General features: G+C 44.7%; 1 protein-coding gene across 2 annotated transcripts in view; it reads right to left on the reverse strand.

The window, feature by feature from the left end:
- kdrl (kinase insert domain receptor like) overlaps positions 1-16,252 on the reverse strand; it is a 218,345-nt gene that overhangs the window by 105,917 nt on the left and 96,176 nt on the right. For both annotated transcript variants that reach the window (XM_038775502.1, XM_038775503.1), the window contains 3 exons: positions 13,485-13,644; positions 9,053-9,170; positions 6,638-6,807 (listed from right to left, as the gene is read on the reverse strand). In XM_038775502.1, the coding sequence (XP_038631430.1) occupies positions 6,638-6,807; positions 9,053-9,170; positions 13,485-13,644 (448 nt within the window). The remainder of the gene's footprint in view (positions 1-6,637; positions 6,808-9,052; positions 9,171-13,484; positions 13,645-16,252) is intronic.

Here is a 16,252-nt window from a genome sequence, read left to right on the forward strand (position 1 = left end):
GTGGTGGCGGCCACCCTCAAGATCTGGGGGCAGTGGAGGCAACACAGGGGGGAAGTGGCAACAACGGGTGTGGTGGGTTATGTACGGTTGTAATGCGGGCAAATTTGTTCGCAGTTCATGTTTGATGTTGATTGTTGCTTTGTTTGTTTTTGGGGAGGGGGGAGGGGGGAGGGACAACGCGCGCGCGAGCTCGGGCGGGGGGGGAAATTTGTTAAGAGGGAATATTTTGTAATATTCTATAGTTAGTTGGGGTAAATACTTTCATGTAAAAATTTTTTTCAATAAAAATTATTTAAAAAAAAAAAAGGGTGTGAAGGGGAAACATGCCTTTTCAGGGGCTATTCTCTTAATTTGACCATTTTGGCAAAAGTGTAGAAAGGGGAAACCGGTGTGGAAGAAGCCAAGTTGGTTTCTTTATTACTGACTAACCTTTGGAGTTTAACAGGGACAAATGTTTGAAGGAGATACTGAATTTGATGATGTCTGTAAATTGAATTAACACACAAGTGTTCTGAAGCATCATTGAAATATTAATTGTAATGTCACTCCCACAGATCACCAATTCTATAATAGGCTGGTAAAATCCAGTCGGCTAGATTATCAGGCAGGGAAATGAAAACCTTCTCCATTCACAAAGCATTTAATGATGTAACAGAAATACCGCTTGTTAAATTGTATGTGATGTTTATCTCTGCCTTTCCTAAAGAAACAAACTTTCGGGAGGTAGTATCTCCAGGAATGTCGGCGATCCGGAATCTCGCAAAGTAGCCACGTGTGAACATGGGCACGATCTTTCACCTCAAAGCCAAATCCAATTCTGACCTCATCTGCCCACAAATGCGCACTTTTATGGAACAGCAGTGTTACAGCAACACCATTGTCACCACCTCAGTAATGATCAAGCATTGAAAGTTTCAGGTATGCAGGCCATCGGCTCATATTCTGTAGTTCAACTGTGAGAAGGAACCATCAGAGGCGTCTTCATTGATTGAATTTTTACACTAGGCTGGATTTTCTGTCCCCCCCATATGACATGTTTTGTGTGGTAGAGGCAACCCGCCATTGGCTGGCTGCGGGATCTTCCAGTCCCGCCATCAATGGGGTTTACCATTGTTTGCACCCTTTGCTCTGCGGAACCCGGAGGGGTCGCTGTTGGCGGGACCAGAAGATGGCAGGAACTGCCTCAAAACACCGCCAGATGTGTTTAGCTAGAAAATAACATAGACATAGACAAAATCTATCTTTAATAGTCACAGGTATCTGAATTCTGGATCCTCCTTTTAAATGACTCAACATTATCAATTTCTTCTGCTCTCTCCTGACCTCTAATTGTAAATGATGTACTTGAGTTCAATGCTGAAAGTGAAGTCTTGTCAATATATTCCAGGGAATGAAACCTGAGAGCTATTAGATCTGTCTGTCCGGATTGCCACCACTCTCCAGTAAGAAAAAAACATGATGCTTTTTGCAAGCTATCATCTCATGATTTTTTAAAAATTCCCTTGACAGACAATTGCACTTGTAGTCATGGAGCTTTATATTAAGCTTACTTCAAAAGGAATTTCATTGGTTGAAGTACTGCTTGTAATTATTACCAGCATTCCTTTGCCATAAAGCTGTTGATTTTTTTTATTACGTCTGGCTTTGCTTGTTCTTCAAGAAAACGACTTTGTCAAGAAAATAAAGTAAAACTAAACATAACACAATGTGCAAACAATAAGTCCTTTACAGCCGACAAGGGTACAAAATTGCATGCTTCGAATTTTTTGGCAAAAAATATCTGACCCCCAAAGAAATGCTTGCTACTTCTAATGAAATCAAAATAGTTTGGGTGATTTTTCTTACATTAAGCACACTCCCCCTGAGGCTCCTTCAGATGACTTAAATCATAATGTATGCTGAAATCAAACAGAACTGCTCGAAAGACACAACAGATTCATCAGAGCCTGAAAAGTAAAAATGTAATGCAGGCTAACCTTATGGGTGTGGTCATTAGACGTCTTCTGCTGAAGGTCATGTACTCAGGACATTAACTTGTCTTTTTTCCTTTCAGGCCCTGCCCACCATTTGCATTTCAATGATTTTCCATTTCTATTTTCAGATTTATATAATATTCTTAATGTTAGGCTAATAAAAACACTTAGTAGCCTGAATTGACAGGATGGCGAATGGTCGGTGCCCAGCATCCTGAGAGTCGGTCGTACCGATTCTGACAGGCCTGTTGCCATATGTCATTTTACACTCTATTGAGCTTTGATTGGCAGCAGACGGGATTCCGTTCTCACTTGGATGGAGCTGGTGACCATTCAGGCTCCCCAGGCACAGCGCTGTAGTGGTCAGGAGCGTTACTGCAGCACTAGACCTGAGCTCAAGTCTCAGGACCGCCTTTCAGGTAAGTGCCAGGGTTTCAGATGCCAGTGGAGGGGTGTGTGTGTGTGTGTGTGTGTGGGGGGGGGGGGGGGGCAGGGCGTGGTGCAGGGAATGCCTTGCGAAGTTGGTAAACTAGGACGGGATCCCGGAGGAAATCCTGCAATTTTATGCACCACTGAGCCTCAGAGTCCGCCTGCGAGGGAGTATAACACATTACACTACATCTCCCGGCAAGATTTTCTGATTTCTTTGCTTCATTGTGAAGATCAAACACACTCTGCAGTCGTTAATCTTGTTTTCTCCCCTCCCTCTGTTCTTCTTGTATATACAACCTCTGTAGCAATTTCACAAGTCTACCAGAACAGGCCCCCTTCTCCTTTGGAGTGACTTGGATATTTTAGTCCCCTGAGTGCTCCCTCAGACTCTGCTGGGCAGGAGGGGAATTTTTAGATGACTTGGGTTCACCAGTCAGGTTATCATTTGATTTGGTGGATGAATGCAGCAACCCTGGCTGTTTAGATTGGGTAGATGACTGCTTCACAGGGTAGGAGGCTGCTTCTGTATGCCAACCAGCGCACGTCTTTTACGTATCAATGTACCATTCCATTTGGCTGATGTAGGATGTCAAATGTGTCGTCTGTTATACTTCCTGTCCATATGGGCTTGGTTTCAGTTCAAAACTGGCTTTCCTGGTTGGAGTTCTGTCTTGTTGACTTTTGTCATAGTTCCACACCTGATACTCATTCTCTTTCTCTCTCACTTTGTCCAAGTCATCAGCTTGTTCTTGCTGGATGAGTGTGTGTGCGAGAGTAGGGAGTAGGGAGTTGTGTTCACAGTCTTCTTCCCAAGAGAGGTTCACATGGTGTTCGACCAACTTGGAATGGAGTTGAACAATAACACAGACATGTAAGTTGGATGTCATCATTCATCGTCAGCAATGTTTTCACTGTACCCACTCCTCTTTCAGCTTGACCATTGGCCTGAGGGTTTCTTGGTGTGCCACCCGCATGGCCAACTCCATATGATACTGTGAATGCTTCAAATTGTTCAAGGTCTGGGATTGCATGTGTTGCAAACATTACCTCCAGTGATGCAATTACTGTGTCAGAAGTGTGACTCAGCAATTCATGTGGAGCAGCAATCTAAAATGATCAAGAACATCTTTCCTCTGTGCCCGTAGAGGCCCATCCCAATCCCATGGTCAATTACGAGAAAGAAGAGCACATTCATGGTTCTTGTCTCCTGATGATGAATAACACCAGCAATAGTTTGGTACCATCTTTTCCAGCAACTTTGAGAGACCTGACCACTAAGTGGCATTTTGTGCTGTCATGTTCTGTCTGAGCGGATCCCTAAATCTGGACATCATCCATTTGGTACACGACTCCATCCAGACCTTCCAAGATGGTTGACTGGAAGATTTCTGCTGCTGATTTGATGCTGACAGGTTTTATATAATGACAATAATCTTTATTGTCATTAACACTGCAATGAAGTTACTGTGATAAGCCCCTAGTCACCACATTCCGGTGCCTGTTCGGGTACATGGAGGGAGAATTCAGAATGTTCAAATCACCCAAAAGCATGTATTTCGGGGAGAAACCAGAACGCCCGTAGGAAACCAACGCAGACACGGGGAGAACATGCAGACTCCCCTCAGACAGTGACCCAAGCCGGGAATCAAACCTGGGACCCTGGCGCTGCAAAACCATAGTGCTAACCACTGTGCTACTGTACAGTTGTAACAAAACCTCTCAAATTAAGTAATGAAAGTTGTGAGCAACGTAGACTCTTCATTAAGAGCTAGATGTCAAAAATTTGCATCTGGATTCATGAAGATTGAACTCTTTCAAAATTTTACTAAGCTCTTGTCCACAGACATGACAGGATGAACTTCGCGTTCAACTGCTTTTTTCAGCTGGGTAATAACTATACAAATTCTGGTAGTTCCTTTTGGTTTTTGAAATAGGAGGCATCCCAGAGCACCAACTTATTGTTTGGTTACAGGTGAAATAACCCCTTGCTTCAGCAGACAGTCTATTTTCTTCTTTACTTTTGGTAAGAGTGGATGAGGGAATTCTCTGGGTATAAACAGACTCATTAGCTTCATTTCAGGATGTAGAATTATATAGTAATCTCCTTCAACTTTCCTGATCCAGTGAAAGGCTGTGGTAATCCAGCTGGGAGGTCTTTGGGATGATCTTCTCGGTTTTCCAGTTCCCCTTATTTGCAAACCAAATGTGTATAGCTCAAAAGTGAGCAACTCCGGTCCAGGATCACAGACAATGGGTGGATTTTCCATGCCCTCTCCTGCGGCATGTTTCGCAGCGGCGGCCCGCTATTGGCTGTCGGCGGTATCAGGAGATCCCATCACTGTCAATGAGGTTTCCCGTTCTATCCACCAAAAGATAGCGGCAGCGAGAACGGCTGGAAGATTCTGGCCAATGTTTCTGTGATTCAGCAATGTTTCTCTCATTACTGGAGGTTTGCCTTCAGTTCCCCTATCATCTTGAGTTCTGGCCCATATATTTGTTTGCATGATGGTTGATGAGAGTTCCTCTCCAACCACGGAATGAACTGAACCCGGTATACTGGAGCCTAACTTAAAGCGCGTCTTGATTCCCTCCACAAGGATATCAGGAGCTCCTGCTTGGCTCCTGAATCTCTCCAAGGAAAGTGCCTCAATGCCATGCATATTTTCTACTTCATGCAACTTGCTATCTCTCAAAGATGTACTTTTGAATCCCTGTTCCAGATTAAAGAACCATTTGCTTCAACATAGAGTCAATTTCATTATTCCCTTTTGTGTGTACTCTGCCCAGGCTTTTTGCTTCAGAACTAAACCTGAAAGCGACCCATTTTTCCCTATAAATATTATTTGGTCTCTTTGGCAGGGCAATTTTCACATCTGCATTTTCCCCTGCCACACCTATCACTTGGGTCATTGGTGAATGTGCTTCCTGTCTCCCCTGCTTTTTTACAAAAACTTTTTATTTTTTGTATTTGACATGTTCTACTGTGTCATTTACTTTTGAGATAGGGCTGTCCCTTTCACTTTGAATCACAGATTGATTCTGTTTCTTGAACTCAGCGTGTCTGCTTAGTTGGATTGCCTTTGTCAAGGTTAGATCATCTCTTGACTGCAAACATAGAAGCACAGAAAATAGGGACAGGAGGAGGCCATTCAGCCCTTCGAGCCTGCCCCATCATTCATTATGATCATGGTTGATCATCCAATTTAACAGCCGAATCCCGTCTTCCTCCCGTATCCTTTGATCCCCTTTGCCTGAAGTAGTGTGACAATGGATCATCCGACACACCCACTACAATTCTGTCCCCAATAGGTTCATCTTTTGTCTGCCACATTCACAGTCCTCTGCCAGTCTCTGCAGGTCATTTATGAATGTATCAACAATTTTTAGGTGCATACATAGAACATAGAACATTACAGCGCAGTACAGGCCCTTCAGCCCTCGATGTTGCGCCGTCCTGTGAAACCCCTCTAAAGCCCATCTACACTATTCCCTTATAATCCATATGCCTATCCAACCATTCAGCAATTATATTCTTTCTCAGATTGAAATAGGTATCAAATGTTTTGATTACTTCATCGCATGCAGGTTCTCCTCATCAATATCCTGAATGACAAGGTTATCACCCACACAGCCACCAATCACATGTAACGGCGTATTGACCTGCTCACTGCTTGTCTTCACAGCAAGAACTGATGCGGTACAAACCTCTGCGACCATTATCGGACACATGCAGCACCCCGACCGACCGGCAACTCCGAGCCAGTGTGTCCCGAGGGTCTTGGCAGTTTGACGGCCATGTTTCTGCTTGGTTGAGACCTGCCACCTTCTCAAAACTTTCAGGCAATGGTAGAGATTTTTCCATCACTATTTTGCATGTGTTGTCACCATATTGTATTCTTGGAATTGTTAGATTAATACATATACTGAATGAGCCTGCAGGTGTATATGAAGCAATGGCTTTGTTGGAACACATCTTACTGCTCTGGCTTACATAAGGCTGTACAAGAGACCAAATCATGTGATACTACATCACTTCCTGTGATGATGTACGCAGTATGTGATTGACATATTAAACGACTGGAATGAACCCATTAACAACCCAAAATCCAATATGACACATTACACCGCAATCTGTAGCATTTGCTACTATATTAGATTATGTGCTGTTATAGACATAACATAAATGTTATGTTATCTAGTTTATAGACATAAATGGATCACAATTAACTTACCAAACACTCTTAGTAGAATGGTGAGGTTCTTCTGCAGATTATGCAACTTGTTGGTCAGTGAAATAGTATAATTCCCTTCATCATCCTTTGACACACGCATTATTTTTAATGCATAGTTGTTTTGAATGTAGCAAGTCTGATTCTGTGTAAAGAGTTTTCCATTTTTGTACCTGTTTCACAAAAACCTCAGATTAGATGGATTAAATAAATATAAGTATTCCTTGTGCATTTTATCTCAATTGAAACTTTTAATATTTTCACTCTAACTTTAACCTACTTAATACTTGCACTGCTGAATCAGAAGCTTGTGCCCCAGGATTTGAGCTTTTTACTTATGCTGACACCCCTGTGCAATGCTGGCAGAGTGCTGCATGGTCAACCAGTGCCTTCCTTCAGATAAGATGTTACACCAATGTTTTATTGATAATAAAATTAATGATTTAATGACGTAACAGCATGATTTGAAGAACAGTAGTCTCTCAAAGTTCTGGCTGACATTCCTCATCACCAGAAACAAATGAATCGATTACTCATAGCACTGGTATTTTTAGGATGCTCTTATGTACAACAGGGCTGCTACATTTTGCTGCTGGTAGCAGCTATTGCAAAATCATTCATCGTGTATATGAAGTGTTTTGAAGACCCTGTAAACGATATGTAAGGCAGCATTAGTATTCTTTCTTCATTTTCACCTTCAAATGTAACAAAAGCCAGTGGTAGAGGGTTGGTTCGTTAGCTTTGGATTGCTGGATGCAGTTAAAGTTTTCCTATTACATTTTCATGCGCAACAACTTGCATTCAGGCAACTATGACTACTCTGTCACTATGGTTATCAAAAAAAGACTGAAAATCATTCAGATGTGATAATGAGCCTGGCTAATCAACAAGAACCCAGATTTAAATCTGGGCCTGCGCTGGGCGAGTTACTCTCCGTCAGTCCCGTGATGGGGTGAACTATTAGGGTCACTAAGGTAAATCAGTGTTTTTTTAGGGCAGGGAAGGATAAGGCACCCTAGGGAGAGGGGATTGGGATGGGATACCGGTTTTGGAAAACAGTCGGGAAACAAAAAGTGGAGTATCATCTTAGGGTGGATGCCCCTGATGCACCCAGGGAGCACTAATAAAGCAGGTTAAATCCCGTACCTTTCCATCTAATTGCCCAGTTAAGGGCCTCAGTCGGCCTAAGAGTGGGCAGGCTATCTCTGCCCAAAATATTATAGAGAACATCTCAGGGGTCAGTGGAAAAGCAGTGGGCTAGCCACCAGTGGGCCCAAACATGGTGGGGTCTGTAAAACTCTCCCCTGCAGAGTCTGTGAAAAATGTTCAACAACTGTTTAGCTGGTTTTAGCACTGAATCGTATGAGAAACATGGATACTCGTAATCAAGAATGGTTAACTGAAACATTGGATAACTTCAATTGGTGTAACAGATTATCAATACTATACTTTGGTACTTTTGAGATTTTAATGCTCTATGTTGCAATATTATTATATGTGTCTAGGTTGCCTACTATGAGTTGATATGAATGAAAATCACTTATTGTCATGAGTAGACTTCAATGAAGTTACTGTGAAAAGCCCCTAGTCGCCACATTCCGGTGCCTGTCCAGGGAGGCTGGTGCGGGAATTGAACCGTGCTGCTGGCCTGCTTGGTCTGCTTTAAAAGCCAGCGATTTAGCCTTGTGAGCTAAACTAGCCCCTGGTTGATAGATACTGAGTTGCCACCTTGTGTCAAATCCAAAGCTAGATAGGGCGGAACAGTTGTAAACTCACTTTTTACATGCTTTGATGATGAAAATACACAGTAAATTTGAATAAACTCAATAATTAATGCCTTTGCATCAGCAGCCACAAAGTAGTGTGGAAAAAAATACTTTTGTTTTAGATATAATGATGCTATCCCATTTACCTGGTGGAAGTACAGCTCACTCATAAACTGCAATGACTGGTCCAGCACCAGGCATAGTAACAAGCTGCAACTCACTGAAGTTGTGAAGTTTGAATATAAAGCAATGGTTTTGAGTGTAAATCTGTTAACTGGTATGGTAAACAAATCAGGAGGCTCAGTAGTTCAAACATTAACATGAGCCCAATTCACAGCTTCCAGCCAGGAGCTGAATAAATGGCCATAACAATTGCTTGGGAGTTGAAAACACATCCAGCATCTAATCACTGTCCAATAGTTCCTGCTGGAAAGTTGAATGGCTATGGACTGTTGCCTGCCTGACCCTACCATCCTTCTGTGATTAGCCTGTTGATCCAAGACCAGTTATTTGGGACAAGATACCAGAGGGGAACTGCATGCCCGAATGTTTTCACCTTTTGGAAAATATAAGACCAGTAAAATAATCTTTCAAATCAATAAGCTCATTTAAAAAGTGGAATTTGTAGAAGAATCAAAATGATGGACTTTACCAGGACACTTCTGGAGTTGGGAATGCATTCACTTTCACAGCTAATTTCACAGGCTTCCCTCCAGTGAATACGTACAAAGGGTTCCGAATTTTCAAACCTGCTTGAATAAAAGGCTTATCTGGAATTGGAAGAGAAAAAATAAAACTATCAGCAGACTAGCAAGGCAGTCAGTTGAATAAACAAAGTTTAGACTGGCTGAAGGTACTGAGGAAGCTGTGGGGTTGAATTGAGGCTGTCATGCAAAGGTTTCTGCTGGGGTTATGTTGGACAGCCAGGATCCTCTTACAGAAATTCCAGGGATTTACATTTGGTTTAGAACATCGAGCATTCAGTGCAGAAGGAGGCCATTCGGCCCATCGAGTCTGCATCGACCCACTTAAACCTTCACTTCCACCCTATCCCCGTAACCCAATAATCCCTCCTAACCTTTGGTCACTAAGGGCAATTTATCATGGCCAATCCACCTAACCCTTTGGACTGTGGGAGGAAACCCATGCAGACATGGGGAGAACGTGCAGACTCCGCACAGACAGTGACCCAGCGGGGAATCGAACCTGGGACCCTGGCGCTGTGAAGTCACAGTGCTATCCACTTGTGCTACCGTGCTGCCCAAAGTAATTTCACAGTTTCACAGTCATTTGAACATACTCACCACTTTTATTGCTTTCAGGAATGTACTTTAAATGTACAGCTTTACTATACAGCCCAACAAGTATAGTGAGGACTTGAACTTGACTAACTTCACTTTATTCGAAAGTCACCCTATGTATAACATGTCAGCAGTGAAGGTGACGTATGTATGTCAAACCAGCAGAAAGTTCTACACCTCTGTTATTTCATTCAGTGCCACATTTGTAAAGAATTATTTGTTTCTCTTACCACAGATGCTGCCAGATTTGCTGATAAATTTCAACAATTATTGCAATGAGTTGAAACTGCTTCAGCATGTTGATGTCACTGAGGGTAGACATGAATCTGTCATGTGGATAGAAGTGGTTCCCAACTGATAATGCAACCTTAAGTTATATATTTCAGGTAGTAAATTAACACAATGGGATGTTTCCCACAGACTCTGGTGGGCTACTTTGAAGAGAAGATTTTCTGTTATTTGAACAGGAAGAATGTGCAGGGTTATGGGGAGAAGGTGGGGGAAATGGCATTAAATGAGTAGCTCATTTGGAGAGCCAGTACAGATATGATGGGCCAATTAGCTTCCTGCTGCATAATAATAATTCTGTGATTCACTTTATAAACATTATCTATTGCAAATATCATCTGTGATGCTGCTAACAAGTAATTCATGAGATGGAGTCAAGAGCATTTGGATGGAGAATTGAAAATGGAACACTAATTAGGGAATGCCAGCAGCCAATGTCAAAGCTGGAGTGAGGAACGGATCGAAGATCCATTCTGTGACATAGATGTAACAGGATAATTTTCCTGTGAGTTGGCAAATGAGAGTTAAAAGGTTGCATCCAAAACTTAGATCACTAATGGTTTGTTCAGTAGGGATATCAAAAGTGACATGCTGTTAAGGTGGCTTAATGACATAGAGGTATAAATCAGCTTGATTAATTTGAATGGCAGAGGAGACTCGAGGGGTTTGAATGGCCTAATCCTGTTCCTAAATGTTCCAATGCAAATCCTGGACCTCATGTGATCCTAGTGAATGGGTTGGGCAAAGGTATGAGTAGGTCTCAGACCAGGGCACAGACTGGAATCTGTGATGAGACCTGAAATCTTGGTTTGCTCGTTTACTCTAAAATGGAATGGAGCAAGCAATCATCCCTATAATCTTTTTGAGTGTGTTTTTTTTTTGTCTGTGAAGCCTCTAATTTTTTTTGTTGCACAGCTGGTAATCTGAAGGGTTGACTTGTGTGCTGTGACCACCCAATGAGCAATAGTGAAAACTGTAATTGATAAATAAACTTGGAAAGTTACTCTACAAACAAGACAAAAACACAATAAAAAGTGTAGTGAACATATCTAAGTCAACTGAGATTTAGTTAGCTAAACATCATTTAAAAAACATTGATTTCAAGCTGCCTCAGCAAATAAGATAGATCCAGTGATCCTGCAATTTATTTTGAATTTACTCAGATTGCAATGCTTAGCTTTGTGTTCCAATTATTTTATATTTTGATTATCGTTAATTCAAACATGCTCTAAAATTCTGTCCTTCAGTCGCATCAGCCATAAACACAATGCCAGATTCCATTGGTACGCTGATTAAACTCATTCTACCTCATCTCCAACTCTTTCCACCTCTCCACCAACTTTAATTTGTTACGCTACCTGTCTCAGGTCCTATTCTGGATGAGCAGAAATTTCCTCTGGCTAAATGTTGGTATGGCTGAAGCCATTGGGTGGAATTCTCCAGCCCTTCCTGCTAATGGGCTCTTCCATTTCCGCCCAGGTCAAGCCACGCCTGCAGGTTCCCCGACGATGTCATGGGTTGATAATGCAACACTTCATTGCCTTTGGCAGGTCTGGAGGATCCTGCCAGTAGCCAATGGTGAGCTGTCCTGACACAGGAAAACCCACTGTGGTGGGGGATGGAGGGGGGTGGGGGGGTGGGGTTATGGGTTTATGGGTTATGGGCTTGAGAATTCCACCCATTGTCTTTGGTCTCCACCACAAACATCAGACACCAACTCCAACCCTCTCCTTGGCACCAATCTGAAAGCTAAAGCAGACTCAGAGCTGAACCAGACTGCTCACCACGCCGGGTGGGAGAATCGCGGGGGCGCCGGGCGAGTCCCGCCACGCCGCCCCTGCACCCTAACGCGATTCTCCCACCTACCAAACCGGCGCGCCGAGATTTACAGCCAGACGCTCGGAGAATCGCCGCTCGCTGTGTGAAACGGGCAAGCGCCGATTCTCTGGCCCGGATGGGCCGAGCGGCCTGCCCAATACGATGTGTTCACGCTGGCGCCAACCACAACTGGTCGCTGCTGTTGTGAACAGCGCAGAAACGCTGCGGGGGCGGCCTGTGGTGGGGGGGGAGGGGGGATCGAGCACTGGGGGGGCGCTCAGAAGGGGTCTGGCCCGTGATCGGTGCCCACCAATCGGTGGGCCGGCCTCTCTGGAAGATACACTCCTTTACTCTGCCGACCCGCAAGATCACTCCGAAATTTCTTGTGGGGCGCCCGCGGGGAGGACGGCAACCGCACATGCGTGGGTTGGCGCCGGCCAACCTGCGCATGCGCGGGTGACGTCATTTACGCGGCACTGGCCGCATAATTTACGCGGCGCCAAGGCCCGGCGTGCGTAAATGACCCGGTGCCGCTCCTAGCCCCCCGGGGATGGGAGAATAGGGGCGAGGAGCGGCCTCCGACGCTGGAAACACTCCGGTTTTCACTCCGGCGTCGGCACTTAGTCTCCCGTTGGGAGAATCCCACCCGAGGTTTTGATCACCTTTCTGTTCCATCACTACTCCCATCTCTATAACTTTGACCAATTCCACCCCTGCCTCAGCCCATCTGCCGCTGAAGCTCTACTTCCTATTGTTGTTACCACTAAACTAAGCTTGCTGGCTCATCTCTCCATCTTCTATCCAACACAATGTTTCTCACTGAAAACTCCGCTGTCCTTGTTCTAATTTGCACCAGGTCCTGTTCACCCGTCAGTCAGCTCATTCACAGGCAATTCCAGTCAGGCAATGCCTCAGTTTTAAAACTCTTAGCCGTGTTTTGAAATCCCTTCATGGCCTTGTCCCTCCCTATCTCTGTAGCCTAATCCACTTTGACAAACCTTTGAGATCCCTGCGTTCCTCCCATTCTATGTGCACCCCCAATTTTACTTGCTGCCAAGGCCCGAAGCTCTGGAATTCCATTCCTAAACTTCTTTGCTTTTCTACATCTCTTTCCTCTTTTAAGACACTTTCCTCCTTTAAGAAACTCCTTAAAACTCCTTGTTCCAGCTTTTAGCCACCTGTCCTAATATCCCCTTATGTGTCAAATTGCTGTCTGATAATTGCTTCTGTGAAGTGCCTTTGGGACATTATGCTATGTCAAATCTGCGACATAAATACACACTGTTGTTATATTGACTACCTCCAATGCTCCAAATCGAGTGAAGGAATTAAAAATAATTATAAATAGTAAAGCCAAAGACAAGCTGCCGAGAGGCTTCTGAAAATACAAGAATTCAATACAAAGAAGCAGAAAATGCAGCAAACTCTCAGCCGTTCTGACAGTATCTGCGAAGAGAGAATAGGGCTAACGTTTCGAATCTGGATGATTCTTTGTCAGACCAATTCAAAGTTCCCAGAAACTGAGTAGGATCGGAAAATATTCCATTATTATATAACCTATCACTGGGATGCACCAAGAAGTACCTGTTTATGGGGCAGGTTGATTCACTGCCCCTCTGTAAATGCCATTCCAAGACATATAAATGAAATCTGTTTAAAAGATCCACAACAGCTTACCAATGACATTAACTCTAGTGCTGGTTTGCGATACGTTTTTATTGAATATTTTGCATATGTAGGTTCCTTTGTCACTTCGCTGCATGCCTTTCAGAGTTAGAACACTGTAATATACAGTTGTGACTACCATCGATTTGTAAATGTCAACTGTCCGATTAGCCTGTGAATAAATAAAGAGAATTATGCAACAGCTCCTCATGGAAACATTGCCTTTAAAAATGCTCATTTGAGACATTGATATGGCTTCCTCCCTAAGCCACTTAGTAAGCAGAGACGCATCAATAGATATTCAATTACTAACAGTTGCTATTTTTGCATGTTTAAATTTTATGGGGGCAAAGCTCGATAGCCCCGGAAAACAGCTGAGGGGATTAGGATGTATGATGAACTCATGCCCTTTGTTTCTGATCCAGGCAACATGCCAACTTCATGCTGAGTGCCAATTTGCATGATTGCTGCATGCAGCGAGCATTTAATGGGCTGTTAAGTAGTTGCATACCTCAGTAGGGGGCCTAAAATTGTGAGAGACTAGCGTGAGTTAAAGCTGGCTTGCATTACTTAAAGCCAGCATGCATCTCTCCATGGGGATGCATCCTGGCTGGAGTATGTAACTGGGGAAGACATTCTCAGCAAGAAGAAGAGTTAATTATGGTGCAACAGGGGAGCGAACATGTTCCAAGTTTCTGCGTCGCTATTTCTCCAGACTTTGTAGATACCTTAGTACAGGGGGTGATACAGAGGAGCATTATGATTAGGGGCCAGGAAGCCCTCCAGACAAACCTTGCAAAGACATTGTAACCAGATAGCCATCAGGGTCAATGCCAGAAGTCAAGCTCCTGGATGCCTCCTGGTCGAAGACCTGGATGGATGCCTCGGAAGATTCAATGAGCTCACAAGTGATCAAAGTCAGGGAAGGTATCGTTAAATGCTATATCCACCAACTTCACCAGCAGCTTTATACTTTGCTCAACATGCACCACACTCTCCTATCAATAATCTCCACTGGTCATGATCTATATCTCACAATGATAACTTCACCTTACCTTCACACCTAGTACTGCTGTCAACCTCACCTCCACATCTCACAGCTCACATACGCTGCCAGCTATTCAACATGACAGCCATATTAGACAACGCTCACTGACAGGTGTTCCTTGCTTTTGCAGGAAGAGGTGGTGGGTTACTGCTGCCATGATACCAGGTACTAATACGCATGATTCTCTGCATGTGGTCAAACTCTAGCTGGACATTGAGGGAGTGGATGCCCTGTTGTCTATGGCACATCCCAGATTGGTCATGCGGTATCTGCAACACATTGTGTGTGAACTCAATGACACCCTGTACCATAGGATTGCCTGCAATTCTTCCAAAGCTGTATCCTTCTTCTGCCTGCTTCACTCTTGCAAGAGGGTAAAATGTATTGAACTCCCTTGGAATACTGAGCCTCAGCCACCTCCTTAATGCTACAGTGGGTGGCATATTGCAAATAGCAATGGATCCAGCCTGGAGGGAGAAAGGCATGTAAAAGTATCACCATGGCCACTTTTATAGCCACTGGAAGTTCGGTCCTCACCCTGTTCTAAGGTTGGAGATGTGGTTGCTGCAGTTGGCATATTTCAGTGAAGGCATCCTTGTAAAGTGCAGCTGTCTGAATCAGCATTCCTTGTTGTGGTTCAGTCAGGAGAATTGCTTCCTGTACACTATGGGCGTGATTCTCCGATCCCTGTGCCGGGTCAGAGAATCGTCGCAAGCGCGCCACGCCGGCGTGCGATTCTCCGAGTTGTGGAGAATCGGCGCCATTTGCGTGGGCGCGTTTGACACGGCACTAGTCGCGGGCCGCTGTACGCGGCTGGCCCGCCGATTCTCCAGCCCGAATGTGCCGAGTGGCCACGCGGAAAAAGCAGAGTTCCGCTGGCGCCGCCCACACCTGGTCGCTGCCGGCGGGAACTCTGCACAAAGGGTCGGGGGGGGGGGAGGCGGCCTGTGGTGGGGGAAGGGGGCTCCATCCCCAGGCGGAGCTCCGATGGGGTATGGCCTGCGATCGAGGCCCGCCAATCGGCGGGCCGGCCTCTCCCAACCCCGGGCCTACTTTGAGGCGCGGCCGGCCCCTGAACCCCCACGCCATGTTGCGTCGGGGCCGGCGCGCTGAAGAAGTCCCCCACGCATGCGTGGGTTGGCATGGCCCAACAGCGCATGCACGGGTTAGCGTGGCACCCATTTGGCGCCGGGAAGGGATGCTGGAGTGGCGAGAACCACTCCAGCGCCGGGCCAGAATCTGTAGTCCCCGCTCCCGTTTCGCGCCATCGTGAAAGGCGACGGCGTTCACGACGGCGCGAACACTCTGTCTCTGTTTCAGAGAATCACACCCTTTGTACAAATCTAGCTTCCTGCTGAGAACTTAGCTTCACTTCCTCCTCCTTCTTTCATCAACTTGCCCTGCTCTGTGTTATCTATGCTCCTTCTTTCTGCCATGCTGTAGTCCAGTGGGAATTGATATCGGTGCTCCCGCGTCTGGGAGAAAGTGGCTTGCACAGTATCCTTGAAGTCAGGACAGAATCATTCAGCAAATGTTGTACCTCTCCATGTCGGCTTGGGCAACTTTAAGCAACTCTAGAAACCAATACACTCTTCTAAAATAAAAACACAATGCTGGATAAACGTCAGCATTTTCTGTTTTCCTTTCAAATTGCCAGTACACGCAGTATTTTGCATTTAAACTTCAACAATCACGCTAGCAGCCACTAGAAATCATCCAGTAATTAATCACA

The sequence above is a fragment of the Scyliorhinus canicula genome, chromosome 17 (assembly GCF_902713615.1).
Source record: "Scyliorhinus canicula chromosome 17, sScyCan1.1, whole genome shotgun sequence".
Taxonomy (NCBI): Eukaryota; Metazoa; Chordata; class Chondrichthyes; order Carcharhiniformes; family Scyliorhinidae; genus Scyliorhinus; species Scyliorhinus canicula.